The following is a 27,827-nucleotide window of genomic DNA, read 5'->3' as shown; positions in this document are numbered from 1 at the left end:
ACATACGCATCCTGCGGTTATATATTATATTTCACTATTATCATACATAATGTACATATATACAACCTGCTACAATAAATACTTATCGTGATATAAGTTAACGAGAATTGCGAACATCACCATAAAACTCTGGATCGATAAGTCCCACTTTTCGATCATCCTAAACCTAATATTTCGACTGATCACCCATCGCAATTTCGCATGATATAATTTGAATTTCACTTGGATTTGTCCCATTGTGTGACCCCCAGAGGTTGTCAAAATTTTTTTTCGTGATTCCATACACGTGTTCCCCAGTAGACGAGAAAAAAAAAAAGTAGCTCAATCTCCGAATTATCAGCGAGATATAAAAATTGTGCCGTCCTTGTCCTACCAAGGCGATAACGCAATTACACAAGTCGTCATGAAATTGCGGTGTGCCGGGACAGATAATCTGAATGATATTACAAATACAATACTTATGTCACAGATGACTCTCCAACGTTCACTTGCACAAATTGTGATAGTATCTCTGATAAAAACAGATGATGAGAACTGATTTTCACCACCAGTAAGGTTTCTGCATGTATGGCGCACCCATGGATACCTGTCCAGCACCACTGGGATAACCAGAGTCAATTAATTTTGATGGGCATGGTTTTCCATCCCTCACCAGAACCGGAACAGCAACTCTTCTCGGTGAGCATCCACTGCCACCAGCCTCCACCCTCTCATTCTGTGCGCGTTTCGTCTTGTACCTGTGATTCTGAAACCAAATCTTCACCTGTGTCGGTGTCAAACAGATGATAGAAGCCAAATGCTCCCTCTCCGGTGCACTAAGATACCTCTGCTGTCTGAATCGTCTCTCCAACTCATAAGTCTGGGCTTTTGAAAATAACACCCGACGTTTCCTCTGCTTCTTGCTACAGTGAGACGAATCGTTGGGGTCATGCGATCGCTTGTCGTTCTCATCATTCCTGTCATCCAACTGATGCTCCTCCATCTCCTCGAAGTCCTGCTCCTCGTCTTTCGATGATTCATTGCCATTGTCTTGGTGAGAGGGGAATGACAAGTCGGAAATTGTTGGACTCGTCGAGTCCGGCTGCTGTTGCTGGCTCTGTTGTTGTTGGTGAACTGTAACAATCAGAAATTTCTTCCTTATTGCACTTATTCAGGGATTGAGGATTCCACGGACACAAAGATCCAGTGAAACACGTGGGGAGCTCTCTCTGATCGACACTGCACATAAAATCCCCATAAAGCTGTATCATTTTATCAGCTCCAAAGAAAATCATGAAGAAAAAACCGAAACGCTCGCATAACAGAGTTGATCACATAACTCCACAATATTCCATTGTATCGCAGGAGATATACGAAAAGGGGGATGATGGGGGGGGGGGAGGATGGACATAAGAACTGAAGGGTGTGAAATATGGCCTGAGCCCCGTTGTCCGCCCGTATGCATCTTGGTGGCACCCCACGAGATCAACCATATCATTTTCACGGGAGATTAGACACCCCATCCTGTGATTTCAATTAGCCAGCGATACGATTCGCGCTACAAAAATACACCGATTGTTTTCCTAACGGATTAGCCCCCGATTTAAATTCAAATGTGAATGTAACTGAATGACATCATCAGGTTCTCCACCATAAAAGGATCAATTTGATTCTACTTTTCCATTGAATCTCTATACCTGACGATTTCGAATGATCGAATATCCTTGAATACCAATGGGAAGGAGAGAAATGGTGGTTATATAATAGATCCCTGATGTCCAGCCCCTATTACATACCAACTACTAGATGCGAAGGTACAACTACACAACACCCCGCTATACCAACCACAATGTGAATTTTGGGCGTGACAATTTCAATTCATAATGGTAGAGGGGAAGAATGAAAAGCATTTCGGTATATACATCTTGTGGATGGTTTGCATCTGTCCCAGGGGTGACATCTGTCTCGTCGATGAGCCAATCGTCCATCGAGGATGGTGGAGGGCTTTTATAGGACCATTAGATCCTGCTTAGGCGAGGAGCGAACCAATTGTAGGGTGTTAAATAAATAAGGGTTTCTCAGATCTGTGTGGGGCTTGGGTTTATAACCGTGTTTCGTTTATGGGTCTCAATATCGAGAGTTTATTCTGAACGGACAAGCTATAAGTCGGATATTTTGAGAGGGATTCCGAGGGGTTGTGATTGCTTTGGAGGATTCCTCGGGGGTTGACTTACCGGTCATTTCGGCGAGAGTCTGTGGCATTGATACAGGCAGAATCGGACCCGTCGGCCAGCCTAGGAGACCTGGTGGTGGTAGTCCTGGGGGTGGCGGTGGTGGAGGCGGCGGCAGACTTCCTCGGAGGTTACTGTGCAGACCAGGGAGAATTGCTGAGGTGTGCTCCAGGAATTGCTGGTATGCCGACGGCAGTTCACTTGGGGATGGTAGAGTTGTCGGGGTTCCTGGGGATTTACAAACAATGGGGAGACGTTTTAGTTTCGCGTTTTTCGCGTAATTAAATAATTTTTCAGTGCCGAAGGAAAAAATTGGAAAAAATGAGAAAATTCTTCCGATAGCCTAGAGACTATTTCATTCTAAATTCACTCTCGAATCTTTGAGAGGTTCGAGGAGAGAAAATTTAACGAACGAATTTTTAGAGAAAGAGGAATTAATTGGATGCCTGGGTAAAAAAAAATTGTAATCGCAATATTTTTTCCAAATTTTTTTTTCATAAGTTAGCTAGGGTATTTTCTAAGAATATTGAAAAATTAAAAAAGTAAGAAAACAACAGTATAATGAAAAGAAAAAATTATATTCGCAAAAATTTCTAGAAAATTATTTTAAAAAATTTTGATTACAATTATTTACCCGGGTGAGTTCAATATCAATATTTTCCAAAAAAAAAAAGCGTATCAATATCGAGAAAATGGGTTATTAAAATAATTTTGATCATATTAATTAGTTTTATTGATGTATTCAATTAAAATGGGATGATGCTCACCATTGCTGTCCTCCGGTGCTGGTGGTTTGGCCTCATTCAGCTGGAGAATGTCATTAATATTGAATCCCGAGCTAGTTCTGGTTGCCACTGGCATTTTCATGGTCTCCAGCAGTCTGCAAAGTAAACAAGAATGAATGGAGATTAATTAAGACTGCTTAAACGGTTGAATGGAATGGGTCTGAGTTTGTGAGGGGAAATAGTCGGGAAGCCATCGACTCGCGCAAGTGGCTTTTGGAAAACCGATTAAAACCGGTCGAGTTTTCATTTTCCTCCGGACGACGGGTTGTTGGGACCACCCGCAGGACATTTCTATTGTCCAGGTAAGAATGAACCTGCCGAGATTGAAGGAAAGCATCCGGAACCAGCAAATCCAGGATGTAGTGATGCTCCGTGGAATTGTAAGCCCGGCGATCTATTATCGGGACACGTAGGGCAATGTATCAAAACATTTGGAGATTTTCGGTGTAAAATGGGATTCCTGGGAGTCTTGGGTGCTAACTCGTGGGTCAATAGCTCTAGGTCAATAATTTTTAAGTTAATTACGCGGTTTCCTTCCGACGAACGTGGGAATTTATCTCGTAAGATTATTTGTAGGCATCGAAATCACCGCAGGCATCGGGGATCAACGGATTTTTTTATTCTATTGGTTCTTCGGTTTTGGAATAATTTTTATTTTGCCCCCAGTTGAGGAGTCACTTTTGGGAGGAACCGCGGTTTTCATTTTGGTTGGAAAATCATGGAATTTCGAGTTTCACGGAATTTTAGGGAATTAATTTGATTAACTTCACAATTTTTATTTGATTTTTGAACATGTTTTTTATTCTGGATGCTCTGATAAATTATAATTTGCTTGGATTTTTAATTAACTCAATTGTAAATTCCAGTATGTGGTTTATAAACAAAACAATGGATTTTTCATGGACAAATGAACTGAAATTAACGGGGTCCAAGGATTTTATTTATTAAAAGAACAGAAAAGGATGTTGAATTAAAAATAACTAGAAGATAAAATTTTCCAAGGTATCTACAGTAAATTTTCGCCGGTAATTTTTAACACCGAATGAAACCACTCTCAGGTCGGAAATTATTAAATTAAATGTAAGAATTGTTTTCAAATAAGGCCGAAGAGTTTTTCGACGGGAGCCATCTCAATCCATTACCTTGCATTCAGTAATTGACTGCACCAAACATGATACTGGAGATTAGGTGGATAAGTCAAGAGGGACCAAGGAAGAATTTTGCTCTTATCCTCCATTGTCCACTGATTAATCCCTTCAACACTGTCAATACATAATCCACCAATAAAAAATTCCCACTAGCAATTGAATCCACTAAAATCACGTCCCAAAAATTCACTAGGACCCATTCACAGCACAAATTCCACTTATTCTGAGTTTCAAATGTGAATTAATAAAAAAAAAATCGAATGTTTATTCGAAGCCAGTTGGAGCGATTCAAAAGATTCACCAGGAAGTCGAAGAAAAATCCTTCGAGGATTACGTGATTGTCGAATTCAATGTGTTTTTTTTTTTTTTCACTCACGATAAGTTGAGGACTCGTCTTGTAGTTTTTCGAGTGTCCTCGACGAGCACTTGACGGCTAGTGTGTCCCTTCCATCGTTCCGATCTGGTCTTCGAGAACCCCTCGAGTGCTGGGGGGGCGGGTTCCACTCCAGGGGCGGGTTTTTCCCACCCTCTGCTCCTCGCCGAGGGAAATCGGTCACTTACGAAATTTCTTCCAGTTTGGAGCCCTCACTCGGGGGTGAATTGCATCGGTTATTTTACCGAGGGGTGGAGTCCCGAAGGGGCGGCTCTACAGGGGCTGCGATTGCCTGGAGGGGATTTACACCAATCAGCGCTCACCATCGATCAAGGGCTTTTTACCCGGTTCTCCACGACACACTTTATGTCGAGTGTTAATGCGAAAGAGCATTAACACCGCACTTTCGTACCTCTTTTTTATGGATGTACTGTACCGAGATTTTTTTTCCCTCAGGAATTAGGAGGTTAATTGGAAAATTCTTTGGTTATGAAAAAAGTTTTCCCATTATTTTTTTCGGTTCGTGGAACGAGTTTGAGAATGGGTTTATGGAAAAATATATTTTCGGGAAAATTGACAATTATTCATTCTTCAATTAAGAAATCGTAAATGTAAATGAATAATAATAATAACAATAATTTCCATTTTCTTTTTGCATTCGCGAAGCGAAATTCAAGGATTATGAAAATATTTGTTTTGAATATATTTTCAAGTGCCAACCAATTGCTCATTTTTTTTTATTTAAATATTTAAATATTTTTTTTAGAATCCATCGTCAGAGAATCGAATAAATAATTCATGAATATTAATTTCAATCTCCTCGTCTTTTTCACACCTTCATTTTTTTTTTTCATTTTCGATTGCCTTTTCGTTTTATTCACCGCGAAGTGAACAAGAATTTTTATTATCCCCATTGAGAAGTTACGATAGTTCTTCAATCGTTTAGCCCCAATTTCATAGCATCAAGAAGGTGAAAAAGTTTCGTACCGGCATTTCCGGTTATCCCGTGGGGCCATTGTTATCCTCACTCTTCCTCCCCTCCATTCTCCTGTATAAAAGTCAAAAAGTACGGAAAGGGGCGTATTAGGGTCCCATTGTACTCGACTGGTAGTCATATAGTCCAGGATTTCTCATTCCCCCGACTAAATCTTGACCTCCACCTTTAAATTGTTCTCCTCCAGCGTTTTCCGATTTTTACTATTTTTTCAGCGCCTCAAAAATCGAGTTTGAGTCAACCCTCACTAAAAAAAAAAAAGCAGATGGAGATGGAGGGGCCCCGGAACTTTTTACTTTATTTTCGTAACACGCCATGACAATTATCATATTTCTTCCCATTAAATCACAAAAATCACGAATGCAACATAATTATAGAAAAAATATTATTATAGAATTTTCCATAATAATTTTTGCAAGAAACCGACGAAAAATTAATTTTTCTCACGTCACTCGAAGTTTTGAGATTTGAGATTCGAATTGATTTCTACTTGAGGAATTCTTATTTTCCTTATTTTATAAATATTCATAATTGTCAATCAATAGAAGAATTAATCACAGATTATTTTTTGCCCAGTTTATTGATCCAATATTAATTTTCAGCGACTACATGCGCTTTACGTTTGAAAAAAAAATGTTAACGGCGTTTTCATGGTAATTTTTATGACATAATTTTGGTGGTGATTGAGAATTAAAAGATTGGAATAGCGTGGGCTTCAGGAGACACTCTAAATCGTGCCTCCAACCAGTGGTAACAGTACTAGAAGCCAAATGGAATAAGATAGTGACAAGGAGGAGTCACCATCACGCAAACTTAGGATCGAGTATCAGAAATCGTGTACTCTTACCCTTTCGTTGGAAGAGACGCGACATATAATCGGGTTAGAATCAGGTTCAACTCATAAAAGAGGCGAAATTCAACTTTCTTGGGTAGTTTTTTGGTCGTGTTGAAGTTGCTCGAGGCTTGGCCCTCCATCCCTGGTGTCTTGACGCCGCGGAGCGCCGCCCTGGCCTAGAGGGTGAAAGCACTGAGGGTGGTACCAACGTTAAACCAAGAAAGAGAGAGGAATAAACTAGAAAGGGATTCGCAGCAATCGAGCCAACATTTGTCCAGCTCCCACGACTGTTTGGCGATAGCTGTGCCAACTCGTTTCCAGCACGCAACCCAATTTGTCTGTGTCTCATTGTTTTAAGACTCGCGATAGGGACATCCAAGTTTTTCACAGTGTTGCAAACCCAATCCCCATTTTAACGCCATTTTTTATTCTGGTCTTACAAGTTTTCGATCCCTCGTCCATCACATCGAAACACTTCGAGACGTCGAAAGTGAAAAAATGAGAAAATGATAAACTGAAAAAAAAAAGACATTTTTACCCTCAACCTGGGGAACTGATCCATCAATTTTTCCCTGAAAACTGAATTTTTGTCAAAATAAAATTTTCTATCAACCAACTGTCAATTTTGGATGTTGTGCATCTCAGAAAAATCAGAGACTGATTTTAAATAGTGATGAGAGAGATTTTGAAGAGTGAATGAAGAGTGGACTCCATGTGATTTTCGTTTCGAGTAAATTCCACCCATAAATATCCGAATAATAAAATGCGATTTGAGAGGGCTAATTGACAGGTGGGTGGCGATGGTCGTTGCCCCCCCAATAAATGATGAAGTGCCCTCAGAAGTACTTGCACTCGAAATACTGTTCACAGTGGAGAAATAGTAAATTGAGGGAGAGAGGTGAATGAGGGGTGTCCTCAGGTGTGCAGAGTCCATCGAATCCATCCAATCTGGAAAACGTGCCTAGAAAGAATGGACGTTCACCCATTTACGAGTTATTTCAACGACTATTTCCACCCCCATTAACATGACAATACGAGTACCTGTCGGCCTTTGGTTCTCCAAGGGTCACAGGTCCCAGGGGTAATTCGGGGCGACATTTGTGGAGGAGGGGAGGGCGGATTGAGGATGAGGACGACCACCACCTGAGATACTGGTACCTATGTTCTTCAAGTTTAAACCAGCAGGTCCAACTTTATTCCATTTATTGCCGAAACGTGCCCGCGCACACATTTCCCAAAATTTTCCAGGTTTCCACCAAAAACCACTTGAGTGCATTCCCATTCATACCTGTCCGACTGGTACCTGCAGCATTCTACCAGCACTCGACGCTCCATTCATTATTTTTTCCCCTCCAGACAGCCGGATTTATGAATTTACAATTTATGAATGCATCATTGACTACATACGGAATAAAATATCAGTTAATCGTGTTTCATTCCTGGAATCAAAAAGTTTTCCTCACACTCTTACGATTTTTCTCTACAGGGAAAAATAGTGAATATAAATACCGGAAGTCATGGTTATTTTTAATATTTAGGGTATTCGTGGCTTCCTATTCTCGCAAAAATAAATTACGAACAGATCTAATTGGAGATTTATAAACAATAATAATAAAATGTTTGTGAAAATTTATTTTGATTATCAATATTCGCTCTCATTTTCGATAAACACTTTTCCAATGAATTTCCACGTGTTTCTAATCGTCGATTCTTCAACTTTTTCAACGTGTTGTATCACTGGAGATACGATATCACGTTCGAACGTCCGCGAAAACGAAAAAAATTATTTGAAGAAGAAAAATGAAAAAAGCGAAGGCAAACGTTGGAGAGGACGTCACATAACAGATTGTGAGAAAAATCGTAGTTTGAGTATTGGAAGTCCTCCGGTTCATTCATGAAGTTGGACAATGGGCCCGAGGGTGGGCCAGTGAATGAACGTAGTAAGTTCCGTAGTACTACGTAGTAGAATCCACCACGGGGACTCTTGAGGGCCTCTTTGGGCAGCGGTAGTTTTTTTTTTTTCCTTGAATGAAAGAATCTCTCTGTCTAACCTTGCACTTCACGTTCTATGGGGTCAAAACGTGACCCAAACTTTGTACGGCTAGTTTGCCGTTGTCGACGTCAACGGCTTTGGCTCCTTCGACGTTTAAGAAGCGTTTAAGAAGTTATTTCAAAATAGCCACAGGTTTTTTTCTCGGAGAATGCCGGCTGCGAGTGGAGGGTGGACAATGGAGCAGCTTCTATGGTCCTCGGGAATTTTTTATTTTTATTTTCGTTGTGCAAATGGAAAAATTCAAGTTCAATGTTTTGTCATTGCGTTCACAGAAATATATTCAATATTATTCAATTGATTTTTTTAAACAATTTTTTAATTCCAGATTTCCCATTACCCTCATGGAAAAATTCATGAAGAATATATATAATAAAAATTCCTACAAAAAAAACATAATTATAAATAAATAATGATATAATTCAAAAATACACGAGCGAGTCGTGAGTGATTTTTAATAAATTTTTCAGAGCACAGAGAAAAGTAATTATTTCAACTAGTAATTTTAAACTTTTTCTCTCCCCACATTAACTTAGCAAAAATAGTTACTGATGATAATCTGGGGAATAGGGAATCCTAGGGAGGCCTGTGGAAATGGCCTCTTAAAAAATCCACTTTGATTATTTAATTTTATTGCAATATGATCGGCAGAGGTTAGACACTCGATGAGCAAATGGGAGGCGATCAAGCGGAATTTAAACGTGGAAACCGAACAGGTGGTGAGAGGAACTCCCTGGATATTTCGAGTAGTGTAACAAGGCGTACCACTCTCTGGTGAATTACAAATCCACCCCACACGCATGTAACATCCGGCAAATTTTTCACAGTCCCCCGTTTTCGAGTAATTACTGAGGAGAGCTCACCTGTAGTCATCCTCGTTGGAAACGTAATCAGGTGGGATCAGGTGCCAGGAGGAGTCATAGTAGTCATCGTAACCCATCGCCATCCTCTGGAGTTTAGCCTGATTTTCACCGATATATTGAAAATTATTGCCACCAATCATCGGAGTAATTTTTCTCCCCCGTTTTTAATCCTTCTAGTAACTCCAAAAGTGAAAATTTAATCGATGTACAGTGACATTGAAACTCAACACGCACCCGGAGTATCACTGACTGTCCTGATTATACATTTACCAGTTATATATTCTATCGAAAATATGGACACCAGATAGGCGCTGAGGTAACGTTATCAGATAATGATAACATCCCCATAGAGATTAGTTTCGACTACCGATCTGTCGATTTCTAATTCAAAATTTCGCCTATGTGGAATTTGGACGTCATTATCTGCAGAAATATTCGTCAGTCATAAAAATAAATTTCACTCTTCCATCAGTTGGTCTTAATTACTCTTCAATTCAGTTACTGAGTAAAAAATAATGAGTTAGCCCTGAAAAAAATGTCGCTATCACTCCGCGATTCGGAGATATCACTCAAAAATTTATTCAGAAAATAAAATACTGTTTACTGTAACCCTTTACTCCTTTCTGAAATCATTGGAATTTTTTTCGTGCGATTATGAATTATAAAATAAATTCTGCCCTTGAGGTCTTGATTCTCCCCGTACAGACAGCAAATGAATCAATCAATTTCAAATTGATAATGACTAATGACGAAAACCGATTTCGATTGGTTAACTATCCGATTCGTCAATTACACTCAAAAACCCTCGACATGAAGTGTTCGGGGCTTAAACTAAAGTACTTTTCCAGTAGATAATTCTCGTGTTCCCATACCCTCGGCCACGATTTCCAAAAAATCAGAGGAAATCGTGGAAAACCCGTGAAAAACCGCGAGATCTCGAGTCCCCCGTAAAAAAATGCCCCGATCCTCTGAATTTCTAAATAAAAAGATTGGAGATCGGCCACTCAGTCCGACGACTAAGATCTCGCCGATATAAAAATCAATCATCACTCCATCGTGATGGCCCAGTTCTTGAAATTCAACGAGAGAAATAAAAAGTCCTCGCTCATATCATTCCTCCCAACGCATATTCAGCCTTTATGTCAAATCGATAACGGTTGACTACAATCTCTCAGTCCTTCATATTCAAAACCTCTACATTCACGTGAGAATCCCAAAGACTATAAATGCACAGTAGACCCGCACCAGTGACATCGACATGTGGCCCTAATCAGTTGGAACCTATCAGCGAGATTATCAGTCCTCCACGATAATCAATTTTTTTCGGTACATTTCTATTCACCCAATCGCCTTGACATCGGTAACGATAAAAATAAAATAAAAACTCCGGTTTTTTAAATGTCAGCGGTAAATATTTGCCGACAAATTAAAAAATATTGAACCAAAAAAAAAAAAAAATGAATTCGTTTTTACTTTTTAAAATTCAAGTCTTCAATTTTCTTTTAACTGACTGTCTAAGTGCCTCGCTCTGGTGCAATTCAATTTTATTAATTGATGATTAATTATTATTAATGACGGAGTGATTAATTAATTGTTCATTTGTAGACATTTTTTGAGTCAGTGCGAAGGAAATTGAATTTTAAATACGAGCATTGGAGAGATTGTCATTTTTTGAGGAGGTGACCTGTGTTATCGACGAAAGGAGACTCATCGCTTCTGGTAAGTCACTTGCAGCTGATGAGTCTTCTTGTATCAACGGATGAAAAGTGAATCTTATCCTTCCGCCACGTATGAAGATAGAGTGACCCACTTGCTTCCAAAATGCCCACCTCAATCAGATGCAGTTGACGTCCAGACATCAACATAATAAAGTGCCTGTGACAAATAAACATAAACCACTGACAATTGAATAATTCTGGATAAATGGCATCAACCGAGGGAGATGTGGTGGCTGTCACCGAGGATATTGATAAATTATCAGTGTCCACCCAGGAATTGTCAATAAAACCCACCTCCATCGTAGAAACCGTGGGTTTTCAGCCACATCTCTCTGGATTCGAGACTCGAGAGCTCTACAAAATAGCCCTGAATTTCTATAAAGGTGAGTCGATGGTTGCAGAATATAACCATTTGTCGAGCTACCCCACACATATCGATAATATTTCACCTTGTTTTTATTCTGACATTGGGGGCTGCTCAGGTAATAAATAATTCAGAGAATCAGTATGCACAACTCATCAATATCTCCAAGCACAGAAAAACCCAAATGACACTACAACGAGATTTTGTTCTTTGATAAAAACGACTCTGTATTAAAAAATGTACAATGAATTTGTAGAAATATCCTCCCCATCTCAAACTAGCATATCATCTATAAATATAATCTTTACATTTTCTAAAATTGTCCATAATTACAATTCCCAAGTTAAATAACAAAATCTAAACGTGATTGCTAACATTCGGTAGTGAAGTAGTCAGTTACTTCAGTTCCCCCGTAAGTTTTTCGTGAATATCTCCGAGGCTATGAGGAGTAGCTCAATTTTTATTAAAACTTTTTTTGTAGAGCTGATTGAGATCTGGGAAAAAAGTTATTATAAAAATTTCAATATCTCCCTTAATTCCAGAGATATTTCCATAAAAGCTTTGTTCTGCCACTTCATTGCAGAACTTTTGAAATGATGTAGCAAAAAAAACTGAAGCCCGAGCTGGAATGAATAAAACTATTGAATAATGAATTTGCAGAGAAAGAGGGTAAGGCAGTGCATTTGTCGTACGAGGACAAGCTTAAACTGGTGGCGTTTACCCAGCAGGCGACTCATGGCAAATGCACAGCAGAAAATTCCCCGGAGTTGGGTGTGTTGGACGTAATCGGTAAGGACAGACGATTGGCATGGCAGAACTTGGGGGATATAACGAGGGAGGAGGCGATGGAGGGGTTCATTATTTTGCTGGACAAACTGTGTCCCCTGTTTCGAACGGTAGTCGAGGCTCAGAAGCGAAACATCGAGGAGCAGGAGCGTAGGAAAAACGAGGAGAAATTGAAAAGGATCGAGGAGGAGAAGAGGGAGAGAGAGATCCAGGAGGAGAGAAAACGGGAGGAGGAGGAGCAGCAGAAGAGGGAGCACCAGAGGAGACAGATACAGGAGGCACTCAATCAGCAGACTTATCATCAGTTCAAAGCTTATGCTGAACAGCAGTACCCGGGTAATCCAGAGCAACAGGGAGTGCTCATAAGACAACTGCAGGAGCAGCATTATCACAGGTATATGCAGCAGCTTCATCAGAATCGTCTGATGATTGAAGAGAGTGCTGAGAGTGAGAAGAAGGAGATCGATGAGACTGATGAGGAGGAGAAGAAGTCTGAGGGGAGGGATGAGGTGGGAAATGAGGTGGTGAAGGAGGGAAAGGAGGGAAAGGGGGAGAAGGAGAGCAATGCCAATAATGGGAATAATGAGGAGGAGGAGGAAGACTCGGATGGGGAGCCTGATTGGCCACCCATTGAGACACCCAAAATGTGGACTAGGCCGGGTGTTGATGAGTTCAAGGATACCATTAAGAGGGAAGCTGGAGATGCTGTCATCAGGGTGGGACATGGGGAGACTGTCACTGTGAGGGTGCCTACCCATGAAGATGGGGCATTCCTCTTCTGGGAATTTGCCACTGATGGATATGATATTGGCTTTGGTGTCTACTTCGAGTGGTCCAAACCTGAAACCAATCAGGTATCTGTGCATATTAGTGAGTCTGAGGATGATGATGATGAGGATGACTATGCTGGTGAGGATCTTGAGACTGGTGTCAATGGGGAAAGCAATCCGGAGGAGAAGCCTAGTTCACCGCAGATCAGTGTTATTGTACCTGTGAGTTGATCTGTTTTTTCATTGACTCCAGCACACAAATTGAAAAATATTCTAGGCTATGATTAAATTCAAACCAAAGATTAGCTTTAATAAAGACGGTGAATTGATTTCAATTAATGAATTGGAATTGTGTTTTCTTACATTCCAGGTGTTCCGACGAGACTCCCAAGAAGAAGTTTACGCAGGTAGCCATCAATATCCAGGTGAAGGTGTTTACCTACTGAAATTCGATAATTCATACTCTCTATGGCGGAGTAAAACTCTTTACTACCGAGTTTACTACACACGACCTGGTTTCACGGATAATCCGTCTTAACCCATTGACTGAAGTGTCTGTCGACATAAACCCCTGGCCAGAGACCATGTTCACAGGTTTTTCCCTAGTCCGGCTTTCAAGGAGTCCCAAAAGAGCGAAAAAAAAACAAAAAAAATATATATGAGACACAATAACGTGAGAAATAGTTTATTTATTACAAAACAACACTTAGATAGGATTTTCATTGGATTTTATTTGAAGGAAGAAACTGCGATTTAGCACAACTTATTTTCAATGTTTTTCACTGAATTCGGTGTACGATCTCATCGATAATGTATGTTTAGTATCTGTCTGTTAGAGTACGGAGCAAAAATATTAATAAAAAATAATAATGTTGACTGTAAACACCAAGTGGCACCTGACCTCCACGTCAGTGGTAAAGTGATAAAATATTTAAATCGTGACAATGGAAAAATGTCTGCAGATATGTGTCTATTTCGTTGTTGCGTTGACACACCTAGTTTTTCCACTTTCCTACTGAATCTTCTCCGTACATCCTGTGGTGTTATTTTAGGTTTTTCTATAAAATTATTTCATATGTTTTCAGTGTCAAAGATCGAGCTCGATCCTAAAAGCCAATTAAATTTCGAAATGAATAAAATCTGTGTGCCTGAATAAAATTGCTTCGTGATTTCAGGAAACCAATGCATTGAATTAATCCACATATCATTTGTAACCATCAACCATTTGTCTTTATTTCGTACGGCAATATAATGCAGTTTATGTATAATAATCACAATTACGTTAAATTACTATAAATGAGTACAATTACTTTGGCCCTCGCCGCGAATACCTTCATCTATTTCCTTTTCCTCAGTTTTAATCCTCATTATTTAAACATTTTTACGTACAAGATGCACATTGCTCCCAGTTAACAAAGAGCGACCAGTGAATTACTCTCGAAGCACTTACAAATTATCCCCTAAAAACGCTGTAAATACCTCGAACTAATTATCCACCTCAAACTCCAATCGAAATCATTTTCTCCATTCATTTTGTTGCATTTTTTTTAATTACAAGAGCACTTTTTCAAGACGGCATGAGTTTATGCGATTACTAAATATCATTTTCGTAGGTTTCTTAATTAATTTTGTTTGTGCAATGATCTTACGTGGTTATAAAAATTCTATCCGTTGAATCATCGAATTTTTTTCTTCATTAATCGTAATTTGTGGATTGTCTGACGTAGACCGTGTCAATGAGGGCTATTGATGCAATTGGCTGGAAGGATTATATACTAGATTTTGAAAAAATCCTAAGAATGTTTATCCATCTTTGAAAAAGTTGCAATTTGTTGAAGTGATTGCCACAATTCTACCGAAATAAAATAATGCGCTTATATACACGTTCTTACAGAATTCATTTACAAAACCATAATTCGTTCACTAAAAATACTTACGAAATTCTCCAGTTTCTCTACTTTATTCCTACAATATGATAATTAATCTGTGTCAGTGGGTGGAATCCTCGGGACTTTGGATAAACATCCTTAATTAATTCACGCTGGTGTGAAGAAAAATTTATCGTACAATTTACCCTGGGGTGCATTGACTCCAGAAAATTTCACGCTGACACCTCATAAAAAATGCGATAACTCTCCTGTAAATTATATCACTCCGATGAAATATCCCAATAGTATTATAATGTACTTTATTTTCTACTGCAGGATGTCAGGATAAATTTTCCTATAAGTTTTTCTCAGAATGGGAGAGCGATGCAGAGCGGGAGATAAACCTCTCACAGATCCTGAATTGATGAACCAGAATTAACGAAAAGGTTCTGACATTAAAAAAATATCCACCGCTTCTGGAATCCTCCAAAAATAATTCACCGAGATCGTTCGAGTCCATCTCCTACTCCTCACTCTCTCCTCGATAATTAAAACTTCAATAATTCCAAATAGCACAACAGAAATACTCGACCACTAAATGCCCAGTGCAATTCAGTCCCTCGACATTTAACGACACATCTCCCTTCACTCTAATATTTATAACTATTCTGGCAGTTTGGAAAGACTTCATTGTTCAAGCGCAAAACCAAATAAATATTTATTATGGTTTCTTCCACCGACTAATTCCCGATTAAATCCACGAACTCCCTTAAATTGCACGTTTACCAGTCGATTTATACTAAAAATTCAGCGTATATATCACATATTTGAAGAGCCCTAGTAAAAATTACAACAATATCGTTAAATGGCTTCGTATGCATCTGACCCAGCATAAGCATCAAATTGACGGTAGGAATTACGGAATTATTCATTTAGTCGTCATTGCGCGTGTTTAATCCTGTTGAGTGCTTATGGTACATGTACTTATGATTCGTAACTAGTTCGATTGACTCATCGATCGAAAATACACGTATAAGCGTTTAAAATTACATGTACAACAAATATATAATTATGTATCTCTCTCGTCTCCATTCAAATTTTGTTTATATACATGTATATTCGTAATAAATGTCGTTAACTTTCATTATCGCTTACGTTTATCATTTAATACTTGAGCTAGTGCATGATACGCGGCTCTCAATCATTAAATGAAATTATTACTCGAAATTTAAAGATTTAAAGAATTCAACGAAATTATTTCACTTTTTTCATCCAAAGTTCATAGTCTTGGAAAAATCATGAGTTATCAGGATTATCCTTGATTTTTCGGGGAAAATCAGAATTTGTTTTGCGTCTAGTTTTTAATTCCAAGACTGGATATTTAAATTCTCATCGATTTTCATTTACAAAAGTAATTGATAATTGATCGAATTCTGTCTGATTATCTCTCCAATTTAATGATCCTCCAGCACCGCGTATCGTGCGTAATTTGATTTAAAAGGCATTTATTTTGCGACTCTCGTGAGTTTTGTTAATCTTAAGGAAGAACTATCAAATGAGGAAGGATTCTAACGCTATGGAGAAGTTATATCAGCAGTGAAGTGGCAAAAAATTGGATTTTCACTCGTTGTCGTTGAAACTGTTCGGAGGAAAACAGTTACACTGTTATAAATTTTATGGATTTCCAGTAACACCAGTGGTTGAATAATTTAATTAAATTACCACGTTCTCACCACTTCACAGCCTATCACCTATGGAGAAAATCAAACGAAGAACGTTTGGGATATCTCTAAAAATTTTTGGTGAAAGGCAGAAGTTCCGTCGACACTATGAGAATTCGTAATTTCAATAAATTCTCAACAGCTGAAAGCCTTTTTAGAGTTTCAAGAAATTTAATTGGAGACCTCTCGGTTTTCAAGTGAAATTTTTCCATACGTGATTTCGTTGCTTCAATTATCCTCCCACGAAGACTGATTGCGCGTTTTGTTACAAGGACGTTTCCATATTAAGATTCATTCGTCTCGGGGGTCCAAATTCAGTTCTCTCATCCGTAAAGCTGCGCCTTAAAGTTCGATCGTGTCGAATCGGCTTTGATCTCCTCTCGGTGAGAGAGCGGGTCAAGCCGTGGGGTGGAGCAGTGGTTACAAAGCACCTTGTGGTACTTCCAGTCTGCTGGTTCTTATCACCATCCCCTGATGGTGTGAAGAACTGGAGGTACTCGGGTTCTATGCTCATGGTGCGTTGATGCATGAGTCTCTTGCTCCTTCGGCGATGGGGTGGCCCTTGAGGGGTTGTTTCTTCCTCTGCAAGAACAGTCAATGATCGTCCCAGCTTTTTCAAACCAGCGGCTGGTGCAGTCGTTGGCTCTCGGTGCCGGTGGGTACCCGCGAATGGATCATTCGGTCTGCAGACTTCATGAATTGGACTAGCAAATATCAAAGTTCTGAAAAAAAAATTGACGAAAAACGTCGAGATCTTAACGGATAATTTTTCACAGCAATTCGATTACGAAATTGATAAACTTTCAGATAAAAATATAATATGACGGATTATGAGATCGTGTCAATTGAATAACTACAGAATTTGTATTTTTTCAATGAGAAAGAGTTTCTATTAAAATTTGAATATGAATTTTAAATCCCCTGACAAAAATTGGACATTACCTTGAAATGAATTCCCAATAGAAGCGGAGGGTATTCCCGAAAAATAATCACCTGAACTTTTCCCATTCTTAATAATTCCCCTTGTAAAGCGACAAGAAAAATTATCATTTCATTGAATATTCAGGGCATTACCTTATTCATCAGTCCATAAAATGCGCCGACATTTCGCATAAATTTCCCGTTAACTTTCACCGTCCCCGCTTGAATTTTCGAGAGTGATAATTCCAAATTAATGAATCAATTCAATCAACAACAATAAAGAACAATCAATACCCGTTATTTCGCAACACCGACAAGAGCGATAAAACCACGATAATTTGGCTACACCACAACCCAAATATTTCCACATCTCAATTAAAATCCCTCACCTGTTCGGATTTTCTCTCCGGACCTCTGCACTACCACCCCCTCTCAAACAATTATCCCTCATGAGTAGAAATCCTCCCTCCGGCTTCTCCTCACCGCCCACAAGATTCCTGAACTCCTCAGTGGTAACAAGAGTGTACCTCCTCTTGTTCTGTTTGAGAATCGATTTGAGGCAGAAGTACGTCTTGGACTCCGGTATGTTATTCCCCATTCCCGAAGTATCCAGATCACTCCTCACTCCACTGACCCCAGCCTGTGCCCCCACATCTGTTTCCACCCTCCTCTTGGGTATAGCCCCCTTTCCGCCCTGTCCCTCCACCGAGCCCGCCGCCAATCCCTCCTCACTCTCCAAAATATTCTCCAAACTTCGCCCATTCACCCTCAAAAATTGCAAACTAGTGCCCCTCATTAAATCACAGGAATTCGTCCTCAAATTTGGCTCAGAAATATCTCTAGTCATCATGGAATTATCTAGATTATTAATACGATAATTAGAGGCACTGCATACACCACAGCTGCGTAATTCGGTGGTGGATTGACCCCTGAGACTAGTGCAATCAGTGCTCTGATCGTCTTGGAGTCTTGTCTGGTGGCAGGGGCAGTCGCAGGTGGAGGGCTGGGTCTCCAGGACTGCGAAGAGACTCTCGTTTGTGATGCTACGACCTACAGAGCACGAGATCTCGTGGACACCCTCAGGACGTGGTGCTGCACACTCGTAGAGAAGAGCCTCTGAGTAACTGGGGATTAGCATTGGTGTCTCTCTGGTGGAGGCTTCTGAGGATGTTGGACCTGCTGGTTCCATCAGCAGGGCCTCACTGTAGCTCGGTGCCAGCATGTAAGAACCTGGTGCACTCAATTGACTCGAGGACGCGTGAATCTGTTCACCACTCGTTGGTGTATCGTAATTCACACCGAATAATTTTGTTATCTGATAATCCGCGTACTGGGTGTTACACTCGATTATTATTCGAAGGGGCCAGCTCAGGAGGAGAGCACTCAGGCACCAGTAAACGTAGGTATTAGTGAACCAGGGACGACCCAGCACTGCCACCAGAGTTGTTGAGGCATTGAAATTGTACCCGAGGTCCAGACCCTCACGCATCTCCATGTAATCGTCTCTGAGTTCCTGGGAATTTGTGCGAGCGGTTAAAAGAAGGTCCGAGGTATTCAGGCCATGGGATGCAATGGGGTTCGGTGGAATTTTTGGGAAACCTTGGAAATTTGAGGACTTGGTTCCTTCAAGGAATGAGGAAGGATTCATTCATTGATCAGATGACTGCCTCAGTTATTCGTCGCTTCTGAAATTTTTAGAAGAGATTTTTAAAGCTATTGTCCTGAAATTTTTTTTTCTACCTGTTCAGCGAAAAAACGCGATCTGGCCTCCTCGAACTCAGTGGCTGATCGCATATTGGAGAATGCGAAACCCTTGCTGAGGGTTATCTTCGTTATCGGGATCTTAGCGTCCATAGTCAGCTCTTTACTTATGTCCTTGACACCGCAGTAATCGTAGAAGTAAAATGATGTCGCTGCATTTGTGTTTACACGCTCGTAGTAAACCTGAGGAGTGAAAGCGATGGAGAAGCTTTAGGGGATGATAAAGTACCTGAAGTACAATTTCATGGAGTCGCTATTTACAAAAATAGAAAACCCGAGGGGAAAAAAATTTGTTTTCCCACTCACGAACGATAAATTCGACCAGTACATGTAGATTATCTCGATAATACTCAGGTCGGAAAGGGTTTGGGGATGATTACCAGGAATGAAATTATTCCCCGATGGTTTTTTTTTTCGATTCCATCATTCCAAATGGTCTATTTAATCCATAGGATCGTGGCATTGATAAATTTCACGTTTTGTAACAGATAAGGTACTTTCACACGGAGAAAATATTTTTTCTGCCGCGTAATTCCGCTTAAATCGAAATGTCTGAAATGTACCCGTGGACTCCCCATCTAAATTCTTATCTCAAGCTGCACGCAAAATAATGAGTCTGATAAATGATAAAGAAAATATACAGAAAAATAGTGAGTTTCAGAGAGTTTCAGCAGAAAGTTAATAAAAATTCCGGCATCTTCAATTAATTTTTAACGGTGAACGGAATTATTTTTTTTTCCTCAGTGAATTTACCTGAGTGGTTGTGTAATTATCCCCATTTCTGTATCTGGTAATCTGTCGTTTTCTCCTGACGTAGTGATAAGAAACAGCTTTCCACCAGATAGTGGGCTGCACTAGTCTCAACCCCGCCAATTTCGAGAGAATGCTATCCTGACTCTCGCCATGCTTCAAATCAAGTCTGATGGGTGAATGGTAGCACTCGACGAGATAAACCAGGTACAGCATACCCATGAAAGCCACCTACACAATTTTCACACGCTCCAATTACTCATCCCCCCAAAATCTACCACCCCCTGAAAATTAAATTATCCATTAAACTCACGGGTATGTAGATGTAGCCGTCGTCGCAAGGTGACACGTGCCTCGTAGACTTGAGCGGGATCTTAGAAAAATTGATGACTATCTAAAACCGCGGAAAAGCTCACGTAAAAATTCCACTCGTGATCTTCAATTATCCGTAATTACCCTGGGGAATATAAATGCCAGTGGCGTACACACCTTTGTAACATTAGCACACCTGCACCACGTGACAGCAGCTAAACACCCATAAATCAGGACTGAGAGGACCAGGCATTTGCAATTTGCCTCTTTCTGCAGTGCACCGCAGAAAGTTTGCGAAATCGGTCGTTGCTGTATTTCAAAACACCATGCGGAGATAAATTACTTATAAAAAATATTGTTTAGATTGTTGTGGTAACGCGCAAAAATTTATAATCCCAGCACTACATTTTTTAAATCTAACCATTTCCCTTTGTAAATCTAACTCAAAAATGTCACTGACAATATCTCGAAATCCAGAGCTGATATAAAAATTTTTGTAATCACCTTTTTTCTAGAAATAATTAAAACCTACAAAAAAGATTATTACAAAAAAATTGCCATCTCCTTCGGATTCCTCGTTAAATCAATGAATTCATCGAACCTTCCCCGAAGCCAATAAAAACGGAAACAATTTTAAACCGAATGCTCCCAGCTCAGGACAACTCACCTCCTCACTGTCCCGATTCATCTTGCAAATATCTCGTCACACCTCCGATTATTTTTCATTTGATCCAGCGTATGATGAAAGAGGGTATTCATCAAGCCCGACTATAATGAGAGACGTTGGATCGCCAGGATGGCTCTCCCCCCCGTAGTAGAGAACCGTGGGGCCAGCATGACGCGAATGAAAGATGAAATTGCAGGAGAATCACAAAGACTCCAAAGGACACTTAACAGCCCTCCAATCCCGCTCTTCCACCGGAGAATAAATATTTGCGCGGTCTTTTGGTACGAGTGGTAGACGACTTGTTTTGAAATTTAAAGGGCAAGAGCATGTATAGAAGACTAGAGATCTGTACCGACTAATTGAGATTGCAGCGGAAGAGACAGCGGGGCCGAGGGTGGATACAGTGCCATCCACCCTCTGAGAGCGTTTAGGGGTAACTGCCAACTGGTGTCGCCTCTTCGGCGCCCCAATCCTCGGCTATGAGCCATTTCAAATATTTCAGCTCGTGTTTTTCCACTGCGCCTGATCTCCCACCCTCTCATTCCCTTTCCACCCTTCTTCCCCTTCTCCGTCATTTCACCCTCTTCCCCCTGACCCCCCTATCCGCCCGTTCCTCTCAAACTTCCACAACCCCTCCAATCTCTCTAGCCCCTTCTGCCCCTTCAGCCCCACCAGCCCCTACAACCCCTACAAACGCCACAACCGACCTACACCCTCTGCACCCCGATATCCCGGCGTTCAACCCCACGGGATGGTGATGCGAATGGTGTACTAATCAGGACACTAACATCGTGCAATTCTCATAAACTAACTGATTATGTATCGCGTAGCGCGGCAAACTGATCATCAAAGCTGTACACTCTTGGTTTTCAAAATCAATCGAGGCTGAACAAAGCATCTCTACTCCACTGTGACCTAGACAACTCCACTCCGATTGCCACTCTCCACAAAAATTATTTATACTGAATTACTTGGTGCAAGAAAAAATGTATTAATAGTTTATTTCAGAGTATAGGATATTTTATATTTCATATTTTTCTTACATGTTTAATTGGATTTGTGGAAATATTTCGGTGAAATTTCATGGGAAATGAAATTGAAAATTTATTCTAGTATACCGAAATGACTGTTTCGTTTATAGTAATATTTTTTTTATTATTATCTATTATTATGGATAATTATGCTGAGGCTGACCAACGCGTCTCTACCCCACTGTGACCCAGACGGTTGACTCGGTGGCTGGACATCCATCGACCTGTCGATAGTCGATTCATATTTTCTGGTTGGGCTGGTGGAAATCCTTTTGATGGTCCCTTGAGGCAGAATTACACGCCTCGAATTCAATGGCACAAGAAAAAAAATTCATTTCCACAATCGAAATCACTAATCAAAAATCCAAATGATAATGAGTGAATTTAGCAATTAAAACAGATAATTGAATTCACCATGAAAAATTCATGAGAGTTTAAACAGCACCAATCATTTATTTATAATCATCAGGGTTCGGAATAATAAAAATGCAATTTAAATCAATATTCACTCAACAATAATAATGAAGAATTTACTTTAACGTGAATTCCTTCAAATTATGTCGACCATTAAAAAATGAATTGAAATTTGAAAAAATCGAATTTCTGAATGTGAATATAAGTAATGACTTTTGCACTAACAAATTTAATCATACGTAAATTTTTGTCTGAGCGTATCCTCATTTGAGTTAGAATAAAAATCAGTTCGATAGCTGAGATGATAATCAAAAGCCGAAGAAACCTCCAGAATATCTCTTACCTCTGACCTGACAACTTCATTACTCATTCAGCAATGCAAATTTCACGAATGAACCTCAGACAGTCGCACCCTTCCCCCAGAGCATTCCCCCGAACATCATTAGACAACAGATATTTTCTCTCGGTGTAGATGTACGGGTAATTCATGGTGATGTTATTAAACGTCATCCCAGGGGTTACTATGTCCTCGGTGAAGTCCTCCCCTCGTTTCGGCGAGATAAAGGCATCTCTGGCGCCGTCATGACGCCCCAGACGAACCCATATCGATTGCAATTCGAGAAGAATTTGCACTGAACATGACGCTGTACCCATCCCTCAATAATCTTTTCTACTTCCTCCTTTATTATTATTTATCCTCCCCAACGTATTGTAAAAAAATCCCCCATTGATATTAAAACGCGATAATTTTTTGGAACGCCTGATCAGGTACCTCAGATTTATCCCCGAAAAAAAATAAAGACCAAAAAAATGAGATGATTGCATTAATTTAAAGTAGGAGCTAAAATCTTTTTCTGAAAATTTCCAGATAATAATAAAAAATTCCTTTCAAATGCTGTTGCAATACTAAAAATGAGAAATAAGTTTTTTTTTCCATTTCCCTATAGTTTAACAGCAGCAAAGTGGAGAAAAAAATTATTCCAGTGTGCAAGGGTTCCCCAGTCGTTTCCCAAACTAAATGATTGATCTCGCGAGGGCAGGGGGAGGGCACTCGTAATTGCATCGATCCATTACAACGTTTTGAATTACCACCTGTACTACTCCCCCTTCCAAGGAATTTCAATTGTGTCCCTCTGACCCTGTCCTTCGTATTGCCCTTCCACTCGTTTAAAATCTACTACTCCATACCCACTAGCCAAATAGGTGAAACTCCCACAAAGACACGAAGTGCAATTTCACCAGCTGGATACCAGCCAAATCCGCATACAGATCTATAAAATAAACTATTTTTGCATTACTGAAGAACGAACAACATCTACAATTCCATTGACACAATCTCGAGTAAATCGATTCGCTCATGTTTTATTTACTAGAAATTAATGCACCGCTGCTGTTATCGAGTCAGAAATGGAAATCGATTAGTCGTTTTGTGGATTCAAAGATAGCGGGTTCGAAGAAATTCGTTTCTATTCAGATATTCGATAAATCGATTCGAGGAGATTTCTTCTTTATGGAGAGGAGGCGTTGATCATGTCCTATTTATTGATCGTCAGTGGGTCAGACAAATTCCTTCTTTTTGTGGAGAGATGGGAAAGAGAGAGAGAAATCGAGAAAAAAGAGATAGAATGGATTGTAGAATGAAAGTGCTGAGGTTAGGATGTGAAGTACTCCCAGTCGTCTAATCTTGCCACGGAGGCCTAAATTATTATCAACAAACAGTCAACAGAAGTCCTGGAAGACTCAATTTGCTAACAGAAATACTCATTCTGATCAAATAAAGGGTTCTCGTTGGTGTCATCAGCCCTAGATGAAGAGGAAAAAAGGGATGACTCGGGGATTATTCTTCTAACTGGATATTCCATTGTTATTACACTAAATTACACGTCATACGTACGTGGATTCATATGCGATCATACGTGTGCAATCACCATCAGTGAGAGGAACATGTGAAGTGCAAGATTATGGCTATTGATGACAGTAAAGTAAGCAATGATCATATCTGTGTGTGGGGATTTATTTTTTTTTTAGGGGGTTTTAATGAGCACAAGTGTTGGGGTGATGCGAATTGTTTGGATATTATAAGATTATTTGGAATTGAGGGGAACAATTGGGAGGATTTTTTTTAATAGCCCCATGGAACTTTCAATTTATTTTAATTGGATTTAAGAGGGAAATTGCGGGGTATTTTCGAACTCCCTGGGGACGTCCAACATTACATTCTATTGAATTCCCAGTGAGTTTAGAATTTTACGAAAGTTACCGAAATTTTCGGAGTATTCAGTGATTTTATTCCATTATATTTCACATATTTTATATTTTTGAAAATTTCTCTCGATAATCAGGAGAAATAGAAATTGAAATTACAAACTGATTTTGTATTATTTGGAAGGATAATTAATTCTAGACGTGGCAGTACACTCAGGATAAGAAGCACGAAATGTTACTAACGATTGTTCTTCGAGGATAAAATTTTTTCCATTGTCTTGTTTATTTCAAAAAAATATTACGTAATGTTAGGCTATTCCGAAGCCTTTTCTTGTGAAGTGGCATTTGTGGTAATCTATCTTAAATGAAAAATTATCAGTGTTAATGATTCTCTAATGAGTGAATGAATAAATGCGTAATAATAAATGCCAGTTAAGAAGTTGTGATTTCCGGGTTGAGTTTTCAAGGGATCTAAGAGAGATATCGAAATTTTAATTTTCGTTTTATCGAATGCTCGATAGAAAACATGACTATCTCTTCTAAATTCCGAGATATGTCTGGAGTACTCACGTGTTATCTGAATCACTGTGTTCGTTCTTATTTTTAGATGTCATAGCAAGAATTGGATCGCCAGAGGCATCTAAATCAGGGATGACATTCTGGAGTGGAAGGCCCGGATGGCTGGGCAAACTGGGTCTAGCGTTACTGCTGGGCTGGTTGATAATCCTGATCTTTTCAGTATTTCACGTGATGAGAAGTTCCCCTCCATCACAGGACATTACCTCTCGACTAGAGAAGGCGAATACTCAGAAGTTAAACGAAATGATCGAGGAATTCGGAATTCTGAAGAAGCAGAACGAGGCTCTGGCGAGTTTGCTGCTCTCCGACAACTCAAAAGGTGTGCGAGGGGATCACCTGGGGGAAATCAGAGACAAACTGGACATCCAGAGGATCACCGAGGACAGTGGGCCCTCATTCGGTTACGAAGACTTGAGAAGAAAAATCAAAAACAATATCCAGGAGTTCTGGTATTATGTAACGTTCGAGTTAAAGAAGGTGAAGAGTCTGGGGGACAGTTTTAACCTTGACAAGCGAAACCAGGACGTTGACGACACAATCAAGGACATCTGGGAGCATAAGAAAGAATTAATGCTGGAGCTGGATAAGCTGGAGCGCGTAGATGGCCACAGGAATTGGAGGGAGAAGGAATCTAAAGACTTATCTGACTTGGTTCAGAGGAGATTCTGGCACCTGCAGAATCCAGCAGACTGTAATAAAGCCAAAAAACTCACCTGCAGCTTGAACAAGGGCTGTGGATTTGGTTGCCAAATACATCATATAACTTACTGCTTCCTGGTGGCCTATGGAACCGAACGAACTCTCATTCTGAAATCAAAGGGCTGGCGTTACCACAAGGACGGCTGGGAGAGTGTCTTCAAGCCTCTGAGTGACACATGCCTCTCAGCAGCTGGGGCTTCTCACAGCAATTGGCCAGGGGACAGCTCTAAACAAGTGATGGCTCTTCCAATAGTCGACAACCTCTCCCCCAAACCCAAGTATCAACCTCCGAGCATACCAGCAGATCTTGCCCCTCGAATTCAGAAGCTCCATGGTCACCCCATCGTCTGGTGGGTGGGGCAGGTCCTCAAATTCCTCATGAGGCCCCAGGACAACATAAAAAAGGTCATGGACTACTCGAAGGAGAAACTAAACTTCGAGAAACCGATTGTGGGAATTCACGTCAGGAGGACTGATAAAGTGGGCACTGAAGCTGCTTACCACGATATTGACGAGTACATGGTCAAAGTCGATCAGTACTTCAATCAATTGGAGACTGAGCCGTCTGTCCGAAGAGTCTTCATCGCCAGCGATGATCCCAAAGTGATAACAAACGCCAGAAGAAGGTATCCAAGGTACGAAGTCATTGGGGATCCAGCGGTTGCAGAGACAGCTTCTGTGTCAAAACGATATTCAGACTCATCACTCCAGGGAATTATCGTTGATATCCATTTACTATCTCTCTGTGATCATCTCGTCTGCACTTTCAGCTCGCAAGTCTGCAGAGTTGCCTACGAGATAATGCAGACGTATCATGTGGATGCTCATGACAAATTCACGTCTCTAGACGACGTGTATTATTATGGGGGCCAAAATCCTAATCCAGGGGCCGCTATTCTCGATCATGTACCCAGAAGAATTGGGGAGATTGAGCTGAGGGTTGGGGACAAGGTGGAGGTCTATGGAAATCACTGGGATGGCTACTCCAAGGGGAGAAATCTCAGGACCAGTGTCACTGGACTTTTTCCCAGTTTCAAGGTGAAAAATCCAGTCGCTGTTGTTGATTTTCCCAAGTATCCAGATGTACCCATCTACAATCCTGGAAATTGACGTGGGTTTTTTTCGTAGAATTTGGAACAGATTATTTATTTCGTTTGTAAATGTGTGTTTAGGGGGTTCTTCGTGGTTCAACGTCCGAGGAAGAGGCAAAATTGCACATTTTCGATAATTGCAAAGTGAATTAAATGAGATTATGTTTATTAAAGTGAGAGAAATGGCTGTTTTGCCTTGTTCTAGTTCTCATGTTTGATAAGCCTAACTTTTACACTTATTATTTATTGATTAGTAATCATGAGCTGAGATTAGCACACGACACTGGGAACATCTACGAATGACTTTCTGTGATTTTAATTAGGCAGAGGCTAAATCAAGGGTTCCCAGGGGAGAAATTATTTTCTTTATCTCCATTGCATGGAGAGTATGGTATAATCTACTCTATACCTGATGATCAGACAGAAATTATGAGAAATAGTGTAATATATTTTGTACTGCGAAGAGTGGAGTGTTTATGCATTAAAGAAATGTCGACTTATGATGTTATATTGTACATTGTACCTAGATTTTTCATAAATAAATATTGCGAGATTTGAACGACGAATTGCTCGTTGTTTTAATTCCAAAATTTTTCCATCATTGAGTGAAGATGATTTGCAAAGTGAATAGATAATGCCTCACAATAATATTTCGTTTGAAAAAATTTCAATATTGAATTAACTGGTGAAATTTGAAAATCCAAAATTTTCAAAAATGTATCGGGAGTGCATGATAATTGAGGAGGTATTCGCTGAAATTTGAAAATTCGAAATTTTTGAAAAAATATCAGGGGAGCATGACAATTGAGCAGGTATTCACTGAAATTGAAAAATTCCTAATTTTCAAAAATGTATCAGGGGAGCATGACAATTGAGAAGGTATTCGCTGAAATTGAAAAATTCGAAATTTTC

The 27,827-nt window shown here is 39.9% G+C and overlaps 4 protein-coding genes across 4 annotated transcripts; 2 read left to right on the top strand and 2 right to left on the bottom strand.

The window, feature by feature from the left end:
• Positions 1-11: 11 nt before the first annotated feature.
• On the bottom strand, positions 12-9,498 carry LOC105271453 (homeobox protein Nkx-2.5). The gene is made up of 4 exons (XM_011313003.1): positions 9,259-9,498; positions 2,978-3,090; positions 2,214-2,438; positions 12-1,113 (listed from the first exon to the last, which is right to left on the bottom strand). The coding sequence occupies exons 1-4, from the start codon at positions 9,396-9,398 to the stop codon at positions 542-544; spliced, it is 1,050 nt and encodes a 349-aa protein (XP_011311305.1). The 5' UTR covers positions 9,399-9,498; the 3' UTR covers positions 12-541.
• A 1,584-nt stretch (positions 9,499-11,082) lies between these two features.
• On the top strand, positions 11,083-14,054 carry LOC105271452 (Golgi resident protein GCP60). The gene is made up of 3 exons (XM_011313002.1): positions 11,083-11,359; positions 12,001-13,118; positions 13,267-14,054. Exons 1-3 carry the CDS (start codon positions 11,182-11,184, stop codon positions 13,432-13,434), a joined length of 1,464 nt encoding a protein of 487 aa, XP_011311304.1. The 5' UTR covers positions 11,083-11,181; the 3' UTR covers positions 13,435-14,054.
• A 90-nt stretch (positions 14,055-14,144) lies between these two features.
• Positions 14,145-21,311, bottom strand: LOC105271451 (uncharacterized). Its single transcript, XM_011313001.1, has 7 exons — positions 20,897-21,311; positions 20,407-20,538; positions 20,231-20,311; positions 19,921-20,148; positions 19,147-19,350; positions 17,796-18,919; positions 14,145-17,207 (listed from the first exon to the last, which is right to left on the bottom strand). Exons 1-7 carry the CDS (start codon positions 20,915-20,917, stop codon positions 16,751-16,753), a joined length of 2,247 nt encoding a protein of 748 aa, XP_011311303.1. The 5' UTR covers positions 20,918-21,311; the 3' UTR covers positions 14,145-16,750.
• A 2,660-nt stretch (positions 21,312-23,971) lies between these two features.
• On the top strand, positions 23,972-27,481 carry FucT6 (alpha-(1,6)-fucosyltransferase). Its single transcript, XM_011313000.1, has 2 exons — positions 23,972-24,323; positions 25,154-27,481. The coding sequence occupies exon 2, from the start codon at positions 25,198-25,200 to the stop codon at positions 26,932-26,934; it is 1,737 nt and encodes a 578-aa protein (XP_011311302.1). The 5' UTR covers positions 23,972-24,323; positions 25,154-25,197; the 3' UTR covers positions 26,935-27,481.
• Positions 27,482-27,827: the final 346 nt, after the last annotated feature.

Source organism: Fopius arisanus, unplaced genomic scaffold, assembly GCF_000806365.1.
Source record: "Fopius arisanus strain USDA-PBARC FA_bdor unplaced genomic scaffold, ASM80636v1 scaffold00111, whole genome shotgun sequence".
Classification (NCBI taxonomy): Eukaryota; Metazoa; Arthropoda; class Insecta; order Hymenoptera; family Braconidae; genus Fopius; species Fopius arisanus.
This window is presented reverse-complemented; position numbering and strand designations above follow the sequence as displayed.